At 50.7% G+C, this 16,808-nt stretch overlaps 8 protein-coding genes across 8 annotated transcripts; 3 read left to right on the top strand and 5 right to left on the bottom strand.

Moving 5' to 3' along the window:
• Positions 1-972: 972 nt before the first annotated feature.
• Positions 973-1,188, bottom strand: LTR84_005423 (uncharacterized protein; the record flags this gene model as incomplete). Its single annotated transcript, XM_064848992.1, has 1 exon — positions 973-1,188. The coding sequence occupies one exon, from the start codon at positions 1,186-1,188 to the stop codon at positions 973-975; it is 216 nt and encodes a 71-aa protein (XP_064704206.1).
• A 103-nt stretch (positions 1,189-1,291) lies between these two features.
• LTR84_005422 (uncharacterized protein) lies at positions 1,292-1,675 on the bottom strand (the record flags this gene model as incomplete). Its single annotated transcript, XM_064848991.1, has 1 exon — positions 1,292-1,675. One exon carries the CDS (start codon positions 1,673-1,675, stop codon positions 1,292-1,294), a length of 384 nt encoding a protein of 127 aa, XP_064704205.1.
• A 1-nt stretch (position 1,676) lies between these two features.
• On the top strand, positions 1,677-5,982 carry LTR84_005421 (uncharacterized protein; the record flags this gene model as incomplete). Its single annotated transcript, XM_064848990.1, has 3 exons — positions 1,677-1,723; positions 2,116-2,150; positions 2,846-5,982. The coding sequence occupies 3 exons, from the start codon at positions 1,677-1,679 to the stop codon at positions 5,980-5,982; spliced, it is 3,219 nt and encodes a 1,072-aa protein (XP_064704204.1).
• Positions 5,983-6,593: 611 nt separating this feature from the next.
• Positions 6,594-8,462, top strand: LTR84_005420 (uncharacterized protein; the record flags this gene model as incomplete). Its single annotated transcript, XM_064848989.1, has 1 exon — positions 6,594-8,462. One exon carries the CDS (start codon positions 6,594-6,596, stop codon positions 8,460-8,462), a length of 1,869 nt encoding a protein of 622 aa, XP_064704203.1.
• Positions 8,463-8,813: 351 nt separating this feature from the next.
• On the bottom strand, positions 8,814-9,836 carry LTR84_005419 (uncharacterized protein; the record flags this gene model as incomplete). Its single annotated transcript, XM_064848988.1, has 1 exon — positions 8,814-9,836. The coding sequence occupies one exon, from the start codon at positions 9,834-9,836 to the stop codon at positions 8,814-8,816; it is 1,023 nt and encodes a 340-aa protein (XP_064704202.1).
• A 429-nt stretch (positions 9,837-10,265) lies between these two features.
• On the top strand, positions 10,266-11,361 carry LTR84_005418 (uncharacterized protein; the record flags this gene model as incomplete). The annotated part of the gene is made up of 2 exons (XM_064848987.1): positions 10,266-10,282; positions 10,338-11,361. 2 exons carry the CDS (start codon positions 10,266-10,268, stop codon positions 11,359-11,361), a joined length of 1,041 nt encoding a protein of 346 aa, XP_064704201.1.
• Positions 11,362-11,406: 45 nt separating this feature from the next.
• On the bottom strand, positions 11,407-12,638 carry LTR84_005417 (uncharacterized protein; the record flags this gene model as incomplete). The annotated part of the gene is made up of 3 exons (XM_064848986.1): positions 11,407-12,169; positions 12,235-12,492; positions 12,550-12,638. 3 exons carry the CDS (start codon positions 12,636-12,638, stop codon positions 11,407-11,409), a joined length of 1,110 nt encoding a protein of 369 aa, XP_064704200.1.
• A 480-nt stretch (positions 12,639-13,118) lies between these two features.
• LTR84_005416 (uncharacterized protein) lies at positions 13,119-16,525 on the bottom strand (the record flags this gene model as incomplete). Its single annotated transcript, XM_064848985.1, has 2 exons — positions 13,119-15,913; positions 16,249-16,525. 2 exons carry the CDS (start codon positions 16,523-16,525, stop codon positions 13,119-13,121), a joined length of 3,072 nt encoding a protein of 1,023 aa, XP_064704199.1.
• Positions 16,526-16,808: the final 283 nt, after the last annotated feature.

Genomic DNA, 16,808 nt, shown 5'->3' with positions numbered 1-16,808 from the left:
AGGGCCGTCATGCCACATCTGACGCGCCTCGCGCCCAAGCGAAGTTGGAACACGAGTCAGGTAAGAACCCCTCCAGGGGAGTCGATAGCCTGAACGTCCTGCCATCCAGACTTAGGATCTTCGGAAAAGCTTTGTGGCTCCGACAATTGTGCAACCTGGAGTAAATAATTAGTTAGTGTATGCTTCTTCAAGCTTGTTGAGCTTATCATCAACTGCGCTTTCCTTCCGTCGTCATTTACCAACGACTCATTTTTCACCCCGTGAATGTCATCGTAGTAACGATGGTCATAGCGTTAGTGTGATGGAGGCTGACATTGCAACAGTACTGGCACACGTTCCTATCACGGATTGTTCATATATGCGTGTTACTGTCCTTAGCAGTTTAGCCAGACGTCGTGTGCTGATATTTGGTGGAGATGGCATCCGCGACAAAGGCTTCGGGCTTCTCCAGGCTGGGACAGAGGGCAGCGGCTGAGGAGGCCAGGGGAGTTCCTTCATTCCCGATCGCGATCCGGGCTTAACTAGGTCCGGGGGGCTACGGCACACCCCGGCCCCCGGCTTAATTACTGGCTAGGATTTGTGTCCACCCCTCAAGCGCCCCCTCGGCCTGCAACTGTCAGGCACTTTCAATCACTTTCAAAAATGCTTGCAGTATGATGGCTATTGACCAGATACCTAATGAAGGAGAAGGGTTTTCGTGGCACATATTCTTCCAAGACGACGTTCATACTCCTATTGATTGAAAGCTGACCAAAGTATTTCTATTTTCCAAGCTAGTTACTTGGTACCAAGTACTTGGTCCGATAACCTTAGATGCACAAGTCACACATAAGTTTTGGTGTGCGTGTCTCAAGGGGTTGGGGGAGCCTTGTCGCAAGCCTCTATCTGGGCGTAAGGATACCTCCAAGTGTGCGCTGCTTTCCCACTATGCGAGAATACATGTGGTGGACAATTCATCCCTCTCAGTAACTTTTACACAGCAATCTCATCCAATTCTGGGGAATAACTGATATTTGGGGGAAGCAAAACTTTAGGTGGCCACTCTTCTGGAAGCCAGGTACACTCAAAATGGTGTTCGCCCGAGGCAACTTCTTTGCTCGGCTCTTCTCCCTCATCTGTGGCAGATGATTTCCATTCGCTTGGGAGTGTCACAAGAGCTCTCGAGTTTGGTGGGACCGTCAAGTCCATCTTGAATATCTTCTCGTGTGCACCGAATTGTCCACTTTACAACTACCACCTACATTTCACCATCCCGTAGGGTTCGTCGAACCCTCCTTCAACTCAAGAAATATCAACCCCCTGGAACGGGCTGCACCTTGACTGTTTTCCAGCCTGGTTCGGCTGGACTCAGGCCTGCCACTCTCGCGTGGAGCCAGTTGGCAACCGCCATTATAGTTGCCAACAAATGGCCCCGTGCACGAACGTTGAGGTCTGGTTCATTCGTCCTCGCCGCAAATATATCGATTTGCATGGCACTCAGTGCTCGTTTCGGCTCAAGAGGAGGCAGCAATAGATACGGCGCACGAGCTGCGATTGCGTTCATCTTCATATACTCGGCCGTGTCCGCCGTCTTCTTCAACGCTATGATTTGGGTCGTGCCATCCGAGCTGTTTCCTATGTTCCTAAGGTCAAAGAGCTTGGCCTTTGCTGTCTTCTTAAAGGCCTCCGTGGCCATCATGCTTGCCCAAGTCACACCCATCGCTCTTGCAGATGTGGGCTGGAGGTGAGTCAACTAGTCTGTATTTCGATGTTCCAAGCCGACATGGTCATTAGATATTACTTCCTGTTCATTGTGACCAATGTCGTCGCCGGAGTTCTATACTTCTTCTTCCTTCCAGAAACAGTATAGTACCACCCTGTTCATGCTTTCCGTTAAGCCTGCGATAAAGTATTTTGTTGGTTCCGATGTGCTGACCACAAATATGGGGGCAAACCACTCGAAGAGATTGCAGAGCTCTTTGGAGACACTTTAGCAACAGATCACATCGACGAGATTGACCTGGATTCTAAACGACCAATTGAATCTGAAACCGAGCATCTAGAAAGATAAACAGAAGCTGACAGTCAGCTGACAAAGCATGAAGCCAATGTGTAAAACCTAACATTATGCGTCAGTGTTGGTACTTTGATACATAAAGGAGCTTTTAATCGTATGCTGTCAAGATAAATCTCAATCGTGTTCAAGTCATGATAACTCTTGTTGCTACGGGCAGCATTAATACCCTCGCCGACATCCACTCTACAGGTTTTCGTCGGTGTGCATCGTCGATAGCTGGAGCTGCATAGTGACTATCGTCGCTTTTCTCCTGAGAACAGTCGCACATGAAGTCAACGGCAACTAAGAGTAGTAACCAGTTCCGGAAGCCACAATTGAATCCTTGGTCGTTCAAATCTCTCATCATAAACTGGCAGTTTGAGAAGATGTAATAGTTCAAACGAACTCAACATCTTGTAGAAGACGCCAACCTTCATCGGCAGTGAATATTTGGACCATGTCAACAAAACCTACCTAGGTATGCATTGCGTACTTAGGTAGATACTTAGGTAGTTAAGGTAAGTGGGTTCTCATCGAGTCGACCGACGCTATTGCCAAGCTCCACTAGTCCATATTCGCTTAGTACAACATATCGACAAGGCTGAGGCGGATGACGTCTGTGGGATTCTGTCAATCGCATCCTCAACCTGATTCCTTCAACGGCGCCCGAGACGTCGTCCTCCTTCATTGCCTCTGGAGTTTCCTGACATATATTGAAAGTCACCTAATCCTTAAAATACTCTACGTGGTCCTTGGTTCCTGTAGCCTTGTGTTGCCGGCCATATCGAAAGGCTCTAACGTCCCTACTAGCTGACGTGTCACATAATTCCTCCATCGTGGCTCCTCCTCCTCCACGTGCTATCTTTGGGTCCGGCATATCCAGACGAATCAGTACAAACACGCCTGGTAGCCGACCACGAAACGCCTTCTCACTTTTCCGTTATCTGTTCCCAAACACAACCAGACGTGCTCGTGAACGCTTCCTTGGCTTTCGGCACGAAACCCTCCCGTACCTTCGACATAGTGCACAGTCCCGTATATATCAGGCGATCTTGCGACGAGAGCGAAGGAAACGTGAACGACGGGCTCAAGGGAAGGGCTTCTTGCCCTTCATCCGAAGACGCAAGAGCCGCATATTGCGGGCAATTTATGGGAAGAACGTGGACCAATATGCTGCTGGTGTTTCCTCGGGTTTTTCGGCTAGGAGATTACATGCTGCTTCAAGCCCACAATCATCAATAAAACCTCCCGGACAGATGACGAGTTATGGATATGGAAGTGGAGGAGGAGATGGGGGACAAAGAATTCCTGGGTCTAGGAGAGAAAAGGTTCGTGGGTTCTTGCGTGCAGCCAACGAAGTCAGGCAGTCATACCAGGCACAGATAGAACAACGTCTTCAAGCCAGCGACGAGGGGTCCATACCGGGAGATTTCCCTGATGTCGAGATTGTTAGGAGCGGAAGAGAGGAAATGCTCCTCTTCCCAAGCTATGCAAGGCGTCATATAAAGCGGAAATCTGAACAGGATGGTTCTGCCCGGCATCTTCCAGGAACTCATGAGTCTGTCGAAAGCCCCCATTCCAGTGGCGATGCAGATTTTTGGAAGAGAGAATGGGAAAAGTATGAGGATGTCAATGCGATTGTCGATGTCGATGTTCGTGGCTGGGTGTACTCGCCACATACAGGGCCGATGAATAGGAAGAATCGGCTTCTTGTCGCCGTGGCGAGGAGGTTAAGCGGCGTTTATACACCAGCCCCTAGTCCCCATGGGAGTAGGTCCTCCAGTCTGGCACCTTCGAATCGAGAACGACTCGAGGATACGCCCAGCCGACATGAGGATGAAGTCGCTGCACAAGAAGCTGAAAAGATTGAGCAGCATGGTCAAAGAGAAGCCGCTGCTGCCGCCACAGGAAAGTATAGTCAACCATCCGCAAGTGCGAGAAATGGTCAGTTAAATTCTCCAGCGAGATCAAGCACATTCCGTGGAAACGAAAGTGAGGATGAGGATCCAGGGCACAGATCAATGGTGAAGCGGCAATCTTGGAATGAGCCGGCAGATATGAGTAGAGAACAGCTCATTACCGCCAACGAGCTGCTCATGTCAAGGCTAAAGCCTTTCATGAATTTGCCCATGGCGTTGACTCCAATCACTGTTTTCTTTTTCAACGAACAGAAGTCCATATCGAAAACCGTCACTACCGATGAATCAGGCCATTTCAACCTCCGAGCTGCACTTGACTTCATTCCTTCTCAGGTGAGAGTCCTTGCTTCGGAGAATCTATCCGCTACCGAGGATGTGATAATTACGGAGGGACGAGGTGTGAGTATGATTAGCGACATTGATGATACGATAAAACACTCTGCTATTGCCAGCGGTGCGAGAGAGATCTTCAAGAACACTTTTATCCGGGACTTGGGTGACTTGACAATCAAAGGTGTTAAGGAGTGGTACACGAAAATGTCCAGCCTCGGAGTACAGATGCATTACGTATCGAACTCCCCGTGGCAATTATATCCCGTTCTTCGCAGCTATTTCTCCCTCGCAGGCCTTCCACCTGGCTCTTTCCACCTCAAGCAGTATTCTGGCATGTTACAAGGAATATTCGAGCCTGCTGCTGAGCGAAAGCGTGGCTCACTAGATCGAATCATGAGTGATTTCCCCGACCGGAAGTTCATATTGGTTGGTGATAGTGGCGAAGCAGACTTGGAGGTATACACTGATGTTGTACTTGACAATCCTGGCAGGGTGCTAGGCGTGTTCATCAGAGACGTAACAACGCCAATCAAGAAGCGATTTTTCGATCAGTCTGTTTCAAACTCGCTTCCGGACTCTCACATCGCGTCAACAGATGGGCACCAATTATCCCGCTTTGCTCAGCAACGCAGTTTTCACTCATCAGAGCGAAGACCTTCGTTGCCAGCACGACCAAAATCTGATCCCGAATTGAACGCCAAAAGTGCCGAAGTGCAAGAAGACCTGATCGACTTCAGCGATGATCTTGATATCCCTACGTCACAAAGTCATGACAGCAAATCATCTCATGCAGACGACCTGCGGCAACTCGGTAAAGGCCCAGCTCCGAACAAACCAAGTAAACCGTCAAGCTTGAGGAGTTTCACCTCAGCGACGCCACTGTCAGTCCATTCACCAAACAATAATGACTTGATGTCAACTTCGGATGTCGAAAGTCAAGACTCGTTGACCAAGAGAAAAGCTCCACCACCACCAAAGCCTCGTCGGGCGTCAAAAGACGTCGGACCGACCGCAAGTATCGACAATACAAGGCAATCAGCTCCCCCTCCGCTGTCACGCTCCCCATTCTCATCTGCACTCCAGAACCAAGGCTCTCAAACCGCAAGGTCCCGGGAGGAACACCATGAACCAAATTTATCCCGTCATCAGAGCTCCGCGTCTGTCCGGTCAAACCGTGGACCTCCTCCGCCTACCCCAATATCTAGGACGAACACTTCAGCCAGCACTGCCTCTACTGCCACATACTCTTCTCGTAATACTAATGCTGAGACACAGGAAGGCTATGTCTCTGCCGCCCGCCGCCAAATCGCGTCAGCGTACAATGCCCTCCCGGCCATACGGAGCACCACTGGTGGTGCCTCTGACCAGACAGGTATAGGTGCATCACCAGAGACGCGTCCGGGCCCACCAATGCCCCCACGTCGCGGCATATCATCCTACCCAGTGGCAGCGGCCGCAGCAGCAGGCCGCTGGGCAACGGGAGCATCTGGTGGCGATCCAGCTGCAGGAGGTGATGCCGGTGGTGCCCCTGGAGCTCCTTATGACAAAAAACTTGAGCTCTGGCAACGCCGTTGGCAGCATGCTGAAGAAATCATGGGTCAAAGAGGTGTTGTCTTGAGATCTTGGAGGGTCGGTTCTGATGTCATGGATGAAGCTGTCAACTTGGCATGGAGCGAACTGGAGAGACAGGATTGAGGAGAGCAGGAGATATTTTTGCTGTCATAATTCGACTGACTGGACAACCGAAACACGACATCATCCTTTTTCCACTCAGGGGTTTTCAGGTCCATGGGGCCAAATATCTCTATCCAGTAAATGCAAGTGGATGAGACACATTTAGCAAATATCATGGATTTATTCTTCTTAGCCAAAATCTATATTTCGCTAGAACAGCAAGGCCCACAATGATTCACCTACAGAATTCTCACTACAACATACCTCAGGCTGTGGCCAGTGTAGGTACCTATGTATTGCTGTCACCTCGGACATTTTGCTGGAGCGCGTGCGGAAGAACAGGTATATTGGCGGCGAAATACTCCACCGTAGCAATTCCGGGTCATAGCACAAATAGCAAACATCACAACAATCTAACCACAGAGGCATCATTGTTACTGAACTTCCTCTCGTGTATCTTCGAAGTGATAAAAACTGTGTTTCCAAACTTATGTGACTGGGTTGCAGTAGAGCTATCGAAACCTGACTGGAGAGGCCCCTGAAATGCGCTCTGGGTGCTAGTGTCAACACCCCCGTCCCATGAGACATCTTCACGATCGAGATTTGGACAGTACGATTTGCATCTCGCAACCATGTATGCATGCAGTAGGATTCGACCACAATTTAGCCGACAGATACGCCATTATGCTCACACTACCGCCTCATCTTCCATAAAACAAGATACAGAGACGACTAATCGAGAGTCTGAGACTGGGCAATCGCCTTGTCCAGACTCCGAAGATGAAAGAAGTCGGCATGCATTTCTGGCGGGTATCTGTTCTCCAGAGCCGCGAGCTCTAGGAAATGTATATGCGCAATGGAGCCCCAATATCCACAGGCTCCATGGCCTACTCCAGGAGCACTTGCACACGCCATACCCAAGGGAATTGGTTCCTCCAGGCTATCATCAAGTCTCCCACAAGAAGGTTTCTCGACAATGGCTCCTCGATGAAGATGGCGCAGAACTCAAGCACGCCCCTGGCCCGGAATATAAATTCCGCGTCTGGTCAGGAGGAACCATGCAATTTAGTAGGCCATTCATCCCGTGGAGGTTGACAGAGCTGTTAGCCTCAGAACGATTCGAATCGTGTAAAAAGTACCCATTTGGAGCTCGGGTCAGCATTGTCCAGGATTTTGAAATTCCAAGAGGCGTGCATGAGCTTCCTCCCGCCTTCGAGCCTGGACATGACACGGTAGGACCTATTATCAGGGAGCATAAAAGACTTGCTTTCTTCACCGAAATCCCACCAAGTCTGAAGACAAAGGACAACATGGTTGGGGCAACTGCACGTCCAGTCCCTCCTGGTTCACTTGCAAGAGAGGTCGTTCTACCTACTCCGGCGATGTTGTTCTATTTCAGTGCTCTTACCCTCAACGCCCATGCCATCCATTTGGATAGGGAGTTCACCAAGTCCGTCTATGGAATCCCGGATCTTCTTGTCCATGGCCCATTGACTTCTCTGCTGATGCTAGAGTTGTTACGCAAGAAGTTTTCCAGACTGGGTATTGAACGCGAGTCCGACTATTTCATCAAGCACTTCAAGTACAACAACCACAGACCTCTTTGGGTCAATGAGGAAATTACGATCGGGTGCAAGAAGATAGGTGGCGAAAGTCACAGTTCTGGAACACAGTTCCCACTCAGTGACCGCGAACTCCAGACAAATTCCAGACGTGAAGTGTGGTACGTGTGGATATCCAAGGGCACAGGCGACAAAGAAACTATCGCTGTCGACGGGATTGCTATTGTTTCAAAGACACCGCACAGTGAAAGCCCGTTGCAGAAGTGGCGGTCCACGCGCGGAGAGGGCAAGAACTTTGAGACCCGACAACACGTCCAAGATACTCATCCAAGGAACGGCATCATCACAAAGGAAGCGGAAGTCACATCGCCCATTAGCCCATCAAGGAACTCTGATGCAAGCGATCCAGTCAGTAGTGATTCTGAGAATGAACCCCATCCAAAAATCCGAGACCTTGAGATCCCGAGCCCTTCGGAAAATCCCCTGGAATCCACAACTTCAACAGTAGAGGGCGAACCTCTTCAAAAAACACAAATTCCACCTCCGGTGAGCGAGACATTCAACTCCGCACCCATGTCCCCCTCAAAAGAGGAAGTCACCAAGACCGATTCCCCACCAGTAATCTCTCACGAAGTACGCATCCACCGCATGCTTACAAGACCCAGAGAGAAATTCAAATCTAAATCCGATCCCGGGTCCCAATCCCAAACACCCTCATCATCCAATGCGGGACGCTTTCGAATTCGACACATCGCCGCCGAGCGCTCGGAGAGAGCCAGTCCTGCACCGGAACCCGCTCTGAACGAAGATGGTTCCTCAGTGTTAAACATCAGATACGTGGACGGAGTGACAGAATCGCCGTACGAGCCTCGGGCTGTGGTGCAGAGGGTGGCCGGCGCCGGAGCGCCGCCTTCTTCCGAGGGCGAGGCGAAACAATAATGTGTTTGTATATATATTTTTCCCAGCCCTTCGCTTTTTGCCTAAGGGTGGACGTTTGCTTATGTGTGCTGTAGAGATGTATGTGTATATCGTGTACTGTACACCGGGAGTTTTGTGACACGGGAGGTTTGCTGTTCATGGTGATTACTCAGTGAGTAGATGGGCTTTCCCTATATTCACATCTGGATGGATGTTGTACACTTCACTTACAAGAGCATGATACCCAAGTCAAGTAAAAATGCATCTCCATTGAGCTACGGTGCTGCGATGGTCACTTGTGATAACACCGTGATTCGTATCCGATGTAAGCGAATACTGTAGGATTATATTATTCTAGATATAATCAGTTAATCATTTCTTCTGTTCACTACCCCCTCCACTATCGAAACTGAGACTATATCCACCCCCTTCACCTTGAACCATTTTGAAATTGTTTGTGGAGAGGCCAAAAGGCTTTAGTATTCCATTCCCCAGCTCTTTGAGCTTCCCCATCATTTCACCCATTTCCTTCTCTTTGGCCTTGTCAACTTGTGGAGGGAGACTGACCAGAGCGAGACGAACGGTGTTCTGGTCGGAAGAAGGGAGAGTGCTGAAATATGAGGTTGTAGAAAGAAGTTTGTAATCTTCCAGGGCGCCGGAAAGGTTGGCCCAGGCGCTGGAACCCGACTGGGAAGGTATGGATGATCGAGCCCTTGCACGACGGAGGAGTAGTTTCGTGCGGATGCGATGAATGTCTTCTTTTCTTGCATCAGACAAGTTCAATGATGCCAAGGCAGTGGCTTCATCTTGATCGGAGTCGAGTTCAACAATCGTGTCGTCTTGTTCTTTGGGAACTTCACTCTCGGACTCGGTGTCAGAGTTCAAGGTTGTCTTCGAGTATTTCTTTTGTTTCATCTTGCCGTTCTTGTCCTTCTTTTTGGCTTTGGGCTTTGTGGGCATCTCCCGCTCCAGTCCATCAAGGCCCTTCTCACAGCTTTGCACAGCATCCTTCCATTGTTCCAGCTTCAGGTGGCATGCAGCAATATTACTTTGCAGGACTGCCATCTCATAGTCGAGGTAGCTCGGTAACTCGGCCAGTGCCCTGTCATATGTTGAAATGGCTTGCGAGTAGTCCTGTCCCGCGAATTGTGCATTCGCCTCAGCCTTGATAGTGTGAGACGCCGAGACCATTCGAGACTCTTCATCGTGTGGGAAACGAGCCGAGTGGAAAGAGGCTATAGAAGAGGCTGAGGATCGGCGGGAGTGGAAGTGAGATTGTGATTTCCAGGTTGGTGGAACAGGATGGGTGCTGGCGGATGTGATAGGAGACGGTGGTCGGGGAGCTTCTTTGACTCTGTCCGGGCGTGTATTGGGCCCAGAGGCTTTGAACGACATTATTGACTCAATGAAGATGGAAATGGAGGGCTTTTGATACACGCCCCCGGCGAGAAGTTGAAGCCGCTAAGAAATAATTGGGATTTGAATTGGAAGGACCAGGCGCGTCGAAGAATGACGTAGTCAGGTCAGCACGGGTAATGGAGGAAGGTTCGATCAACGGTGAACCGCGTGCTTACCCCACCAGACGGTCACCAGCGGTACCGATTAACGAGAACTGGGATCAACTCTGCTCGTGGTCTGGAGATCTTCTCTCAGGGTTCAACCTACTCTTTACAGGTAATGCAGGGCAAATCTTCCCTCTCTGCAGGTACCCAGGTACCCAAGCAGTAGAATTAAATCTCTTTCTTCTCTCCTCCCACCGCTTACCACTTCTCTCCTCCACCGCTTACTACTTCTCCCCTCTTCTTCTACCTCCATCTCAGCACCATGGCTCCCAGACAAGAGTGAGTTCTCGTACATCATGTCGAATCCTATTTCATGACTAATTGACCTCCCTAGATTTCCCCCAGTTCGGGCGTGTATATTCGACATGGATGGATTATTAATCGACTCTGAAGACGCCTATACCATCGTGACGAATACCATCTTAAGAGAGAATGGGCGGCCCGATCTCCCATGGTCAATCAAAGCACAGCTGCAAGGTCGACCAGGCCCTGCTGCCGGCAAAATCTTTCACGAATGGGCAAAGCTTCCAATATCACACGAGGACTTCATGAAGCGCCAAGTCGAATTGCAGGCCGAGGCATTCAAGAACTGCAAACCCTTACCCGGCGTAGAGAACTTGTTGAGAAGGTTGCAAGGCGCAAGGACCAGATCTGCAGGCATCCAGAGTCCTTCCCGGCAAGAGAAAAAGGTCAGACTTGCTTTGGCCACGAGCTCTCATTCGAGAAACTACGAAATCAAGACCAAGAACATGCAGGAGCTATTCAGCGTTTTCCCCGATCGACATAAAATTGTGGGCGACGATTGCCGAATACCCAAAGGCAGAGGGAAGCCATTGCCAGATATCTACTTGCTGGCATTGCAGACCATTAATGAGACCATTTCAGCCGAGGAGGAAGGCGAGCGACCAGTGCTCCCCGAAGAATGCCTGGTTTTCGAGGATAGCGTTCCAGGAGTAGAGGCTGGGAGGAGAGCCGGGATGAGGGCCGTTTGGGTCCCGCATCCCGGCTTGTTGGATGTCTATAAAGACCAAGAACACGAAGTCCTAGCAGGTCGAACTGGAGAACATAAGGAGGATGATCTAGATCATGCCGAGGGCATACCTCTCGCTGGAAGCCCCGGTCAACCAGGTGAACCGGGAGATGGATGGGCTGAACGACTCGAGACTTTGGAAGATTTCGATTACGCCAAATATGGCATCGACTTCTCTGATGCTCGATATACGTCTGAGAGTGGCCATCCAGCAGTCGACGGAACTACCGACAAGCAGTTGGAAGAGATGACAGCCATGGCCGATGGGAAAAGACATGCTGCAGAGGAACCTAGCCCGAGCCTTAGTCCCAAGCCAGGCATGCTGTAAACTCGATGGGAGACAGATACTGCGTAGACTGTATATATAAGACCATCAACCCTCTCTAAGCAAAGGAGTCTCTTCCGTCGCCACCTCTTGTGTTGAATCATCAACTCCATTCCCAGTTCCACCTAGGAATTCACTGCCAAGCCCACTGGCACTCTCGCCAGCCCCATAAACCACCCGTCCCCTCAACTCATCCCTCTCCCTCCTCCTGAACATAATCTCAAAATACGCACCCATAACAAGCAGCGAACCCTGCAAGCAGCCCGTGACAAGATATACGCCCCAGGCACTCCAACCCTCGGAGCCAAACCTCTTGGCCAGACTGCCCGCCCACACGAAGCTGCCAGGCGTCTGGATACACATCATGGGGATGCTCAGGCTGCCGACGCGCTTGAGGTTCCACGTCGTCCAGATCTGCGGGAAATACTGGATAGATGCGAGGATCGTGCTGAAGATCCCCAGGAAGTTGGCCCACCACTGGGCGTGCATGGGCCGGAGATATACATAGTAGACGGAGAGGATGAGGATGAGGACCGCGTGGAGGACCGAGAGGAGTGTTACCAGGAGAGCGGTCTGGTAGGTGTGAGGAAGGGAATTGGCGGCCGGTGTATTTGTGTGGCCTATGGCAGGGTCGTTGTTGGTGATGATCTCACTGTCGGCGTCGGTGGCACCGTTAGTTTGAACATCGATATCGTTACTCCCATTGGCGAGCGAGGTGCCCGGGACCACATGTTGCTTCGTTGTCGAGTCATCTCCAACACCTATCGTTGCCGACGAACCGCGTGGGAAGAAAATAAGGAAGAGGAGCAGTCTAGTAAAACACAAGCAACATCAGCCATCAAGATAACAACCATCCTGTTACGCTCGTGTACTCACATGACAGTAAAACACGACCACTGCACGCCCACCTGCGCGATACCCAACAAGCCCGCGACGCAGGCAAACTCGTCTACCTGCCGACAGCACCCAATGTCTAAGCGACTCTTAGGCAGCACGAGAATATTGGCGAACGCGCACGTTCCGCTTGTCGTGCCCAGCAAGACAAACCACGGTGAGAGGCCGTAGGATGAGCGCCGGGAGATGATTCGGATGTGCTGTGGGAGGTAGGATACCATGATGCCAACTAGGATGAATCTGTGTTTTTCTGTGAGTATTTGGCTCGACAAGGGCGCTAATGTCTTATGAACGTACAGACTCAGACTGAAATTCGTGTAGCTGACATCGGAGATTTCCCGACAACGGGGATCCATGATGATTCCGTTGCCGCTTCCTGCGGTCATTGCTGGAGAAAGGAACGGTGTAGCCGTGGATGAGTAGCCTCAGTTCTGATGGCGGAGAACCTTGGAACCTGATGCCTGAGGCTCCAGATTGATGAGTTGGAGTTCTTAGTCAAGACTTTATAGTTGCAGCCATCTTTATTTGATGTGGAGGCGCCGTAGAGTGAGTTAGGAGTCAAGGTGGAGATGCAAGCCGCAGGCAGATGCATCTGGGATTGATCATGATGTTGGGCTTTGTCTAAGTTACCTAGGTAGGCTTAGCGCAGCCTTGTTGTTCCCCGTGATGTCATGGCTTGGCGTAGCCTCGCCGTGCTCAATCACTTCTGACCTTAACGACAGAAACCGCTGGTAGATCTCATCATGAAAGTAGCATCGTCCTTTCGAAACGCGTTGGTTTGGAGTATTTTTCTATGTATGCTAAACACTGATCGACATACATAGAAATGTCTCTGAACAAATCACGCTCGAAACCTCGTCCTTCTCTCACGATGACACGATAGCCACAGGGGGAGCCTTCCTTGTTGGCATTTTCTTAAATGAATCAGGCATCGGTGGTGCAGGCGGAAACGCCCTTGGTGGTGCTGCTGCTGGTGAACCTGCTACTCGTGTCGCTCTCTGAGCGGGAGCATTGGACGGTACAGTTGCGGAACCCCCTGTGGTGGGCGGCGTCCTCCGAGGTGGAGGCTTCGATGCTACAGCTGCCGTCCCACCCGCACCAGGTGCTCTTTTTGGAGCAGGGGTTTTCGGTTCTGTAGTGGCCAGGGCAGCTGAATCTGGTGCTGGCTTCGAAGTGGAAAGCTTCACCCACGCCGCGATTTCCGGAGGCAGTGCTGGAGAGGGCTTTCGTGCCGGCACAGAACCCATAGATGCTCTTCTGTTCTCACTGTTCGGCTCTAGAACGGTCAATAAACCTCCCACGGAGGGTGCCCTAGCCGCCGGGCTCATTGGTTTCGGGGTGATAATGGTCTGCTCTGTCCCGGGAGTCAATAACTCCCTCGTCTTCTTGATAGCTGTGGGTGCACCAGTCGCTGCAGCTGGTTTCTTGATAGGGGGTCGTGTAGAAGCGATGGGTACGATGGATTGAGCTGTTGTTGCAGAGTTTTGTGCAGATATGGGGCCAGATGGAGAGGCAGATGGTGGACGCTCCGTACTTATGCCTGGATTTGATGGAGCCCTTGTGTTCGGTGCTTTTGTGGGAGGCACCTTAACTGGATGGCTGGCCGCAGATGGATTGACAGCCGCACTGAGCTTGGCTGCTGTTTGAGTGCTCATTGATACTGTGCTCACAGTCTGTGTCCCTATTGACCTTGTGTTCCTTGGCATTTGGGAAGTGTATGGTGTGGGAGCACTAATGAGTGGAGCGAAGGGTGGAAGAAGTTTCCAGTTGCTAGCATGGCCTGATACTACTTCTTTCTGCGGAGTTGGAGGTGCATTCGTGAACGGCGGAAGTAATTTCCACCTACTATCCTTGCCCGCAAGCTTTGTGTTAATGGCAGTGACTGCTGACGGAGACGTAGATATCGAGATCATCTTCCATCTACTATCTAGGTCTGCAGCACTGGTGTTCCGTGATGTCGGGGGAACTAAGGGTGACGAAAGAGTTTCCTGACCTGTCGCATTTGGAGGTGGTCGCTTTATTGGTGCTCTCGAGGCAACAGACACGCCGGACTGAGGTTTGCTTAGAGGTGCTTGTGGGGTGAGTCTGCTGCTGCTCTGTGAAGTGGGAGCAGAAGGCGCTTGCGAAGTTTGGCCGTCCTTTCCAACCATTCCAGTGGGGGGTAGCCTTCGAGTCTCGGGATTCAAAGTGAACAATGCTGGCGTCTGCTTCAGCACAGAACTATTCATGATAGTGATCTCGTCCCGAATCCTCTCGCTGTTCGGTACTTGCGAGGCTCTGGCTCCACCTTGAGTACTTTTGGCCAACGGCCGAGGTTTCGCCAGGGACGTGGTTTTGGGAGGCAGGGTTTTGTCCTGTGGAGCACTGGCAGTACTCGATGGAATCTGCTTCTGGGATACCATGTGTTCCGTTTGAGAGACATTTCCACTTTCAACAACGGTTATAGAAGTTCCGAGACTGCTCGAAGGCACGACTTTGACAGACAGGCTTCTCTGCTGAGCAGAATTTGTGGGAGGATTTAGTGGTCGGCTCTCGTTCGACATTATATCCGTAACCGGCAGAGGTTGATTCTGGATCATGTCGATGAACGCTTCAGTCTGACGCGAGGATACGCCTGTAGATTCCAATGATTGACCAGGAGGAGCGCTGGCTGAAGGATTCTCAGATACAGTTTGCGAGTGTTCAGATGGTGCCTGGATGCCTATGGTGTGTTCGATTTGGAAGGGAGCGACTTCATGGGATAAATGCACTACCCCGGGTTGGAGAACGTTTGAAGCTGGTGGTGATGTCGTACCAGTGCTGATCAGTTTCTTTTCTGGTTCTTCAATGGGCTGCACAGAAGTATTCTTTGTCATGACGCTACTGGCAGGGCTTGTTCCTGCAGGCCTTCTGACCACTCCAGTACTTCGCAGCGTCGCCATCGCGACGACTTGATTTGTAGTTTTGTGATTAACCATATCACTCACTCGAGTACCTGCCATGTCGGTAGCACCGGGGGTCCGAGGAACTTCGGCTCCTTGCGTACTAGGAGTTTGGTCCTTAGTGGCTGAAGGCTTCCCTGTAGGAGAAGTTTGAGGCTGAGATAATTGTGGAGGCGGAGGTGGAGCCGATGGAGTAGGAGGAACCTCAGAGAAAGCACGTTCAGCCGGTATGTGTTTCTCAGTCTTCTCCTCAATGCTAGAGGCGAGAATCTGCTCACTAACCATATCTTTGGCAACGTCGCCCATAGCTTCTTCAGCCGCTACCTGTTGTGCTGGGGTACCTGCGCCGGAATTGCTGGCTGCGACAATTCGCGTTATACCGCTCGAGGTCGTTCCAATGCGAGCATTCTCACAGAAACCGTCGGTTGAACTCTTCGGTGTAGTTCTGCGGTCGCTACTCAACACTCTGCTCACTCTATCCAAGCTATCTTCAGAGCCATGCCGGCGCCGCAAGTATACTTCAGATGCGTCTGTAGCAGGCTTGGTGTCTAAAGTGGAACCCCATGGTGCTGGGCCACTCACGGGGGATGTCGCTGATGTTGCGGTTGTGGGTAACTTTGATACAGGTTTCGTGTTTCCATCGATCATGCCCACGTCGCCATCACTGACAGCAGCCACAGCAGCAGACATTCCAGAAGGGCACACATTTGCGGGCACTTGAGTCTGAGTATTAACGGAACCTGGAAGAATTTCTCGTTAGCGAGTGTTTCCTTCCTGCGCGATATCACACAAAAGCAGAAGTAAATTCAACAGTGGGCAAGCATTTAGTTTATACCCTCCATTTGAACCAAGATTCTGATCAGCAGACATTACGTTTGGAGATCAGTATTGCAGGGAGGGAGGTGGATCTTGCTGAGGGTCGACTTTTACGGGTTACACCATGGGGAATTGCACCGGGTGAGTGAGCTCCATTTTCAAATTGTTCCCACTGCTGAGAATCTTCCCGATAGCCATCTTCTGGTGACCAATCTTTCGCACCCCTAATGGTCTACAGCTTGGTGGTGCAGATGCTTACCTCCTGGTTTCTCTGTGGGATGAAAATCATCCCCATGCTCTTTTGACCGACCAGCGTGATGACAGTCTTCATCGTGTTCTTGTACAGAATTGGTTTCGGTCTCAAATCGAGATGTGACATTGCCTCGTTTTCGGGTTTCTGCCTTGGTGTCTTGCTGCGAGCATTCTCTGTCGTTAGATGGCTCATTGTTTGGCAGCCTGTCATCATCTTGTTCCAGTCGATGACCATTTTCATCAGGTAGCCGCAAGATATTGTCATTCCTTAATTCTTGATACATTGTGCAAAATGCAAAATGAAACGGCCTCTGTGATGATTCAATAGTAAGATTGGTCCACGCCGATCCAAGAGCTTGTTGTAAGAAGAAGCTCCTCCTTGATACTCGAAAGGCAGCGACATCTGCTATTAAACATGAAGTCATTGGAGAGGCCGAGAAGCTCCAAAATAATTCCATTGGGGTCGGGATCCATTGTTCACCTAAGGCGTCCCAAAGTATTATTTGTAGAACACTCACAGAAAAAGAACAAAGTCTCCCAATAATAGTAGGACCCGAAAGTTCTAGT

The sequence above is a fragment of the Exophiala bonariae genome (assembly GCF_035927105.1).
Source record: "Exophiala bonariae strain CCFEE 5792 chromosome Unknown scaffold_20, whole genome shotgun sequence".
Lineage (NCBI taxonomy): Eukaryota > Fungi > Ascomycota > Eurotiomycetes > Chaetothyriales > Herpotrichiellaceae > Exophiala > Exophiala bonariae.
The sequence above is the reverse complement of the archived record's forward strand: the minus strand, read 5'-3'. Positions and strand labels throughout refer to the sequence as shown.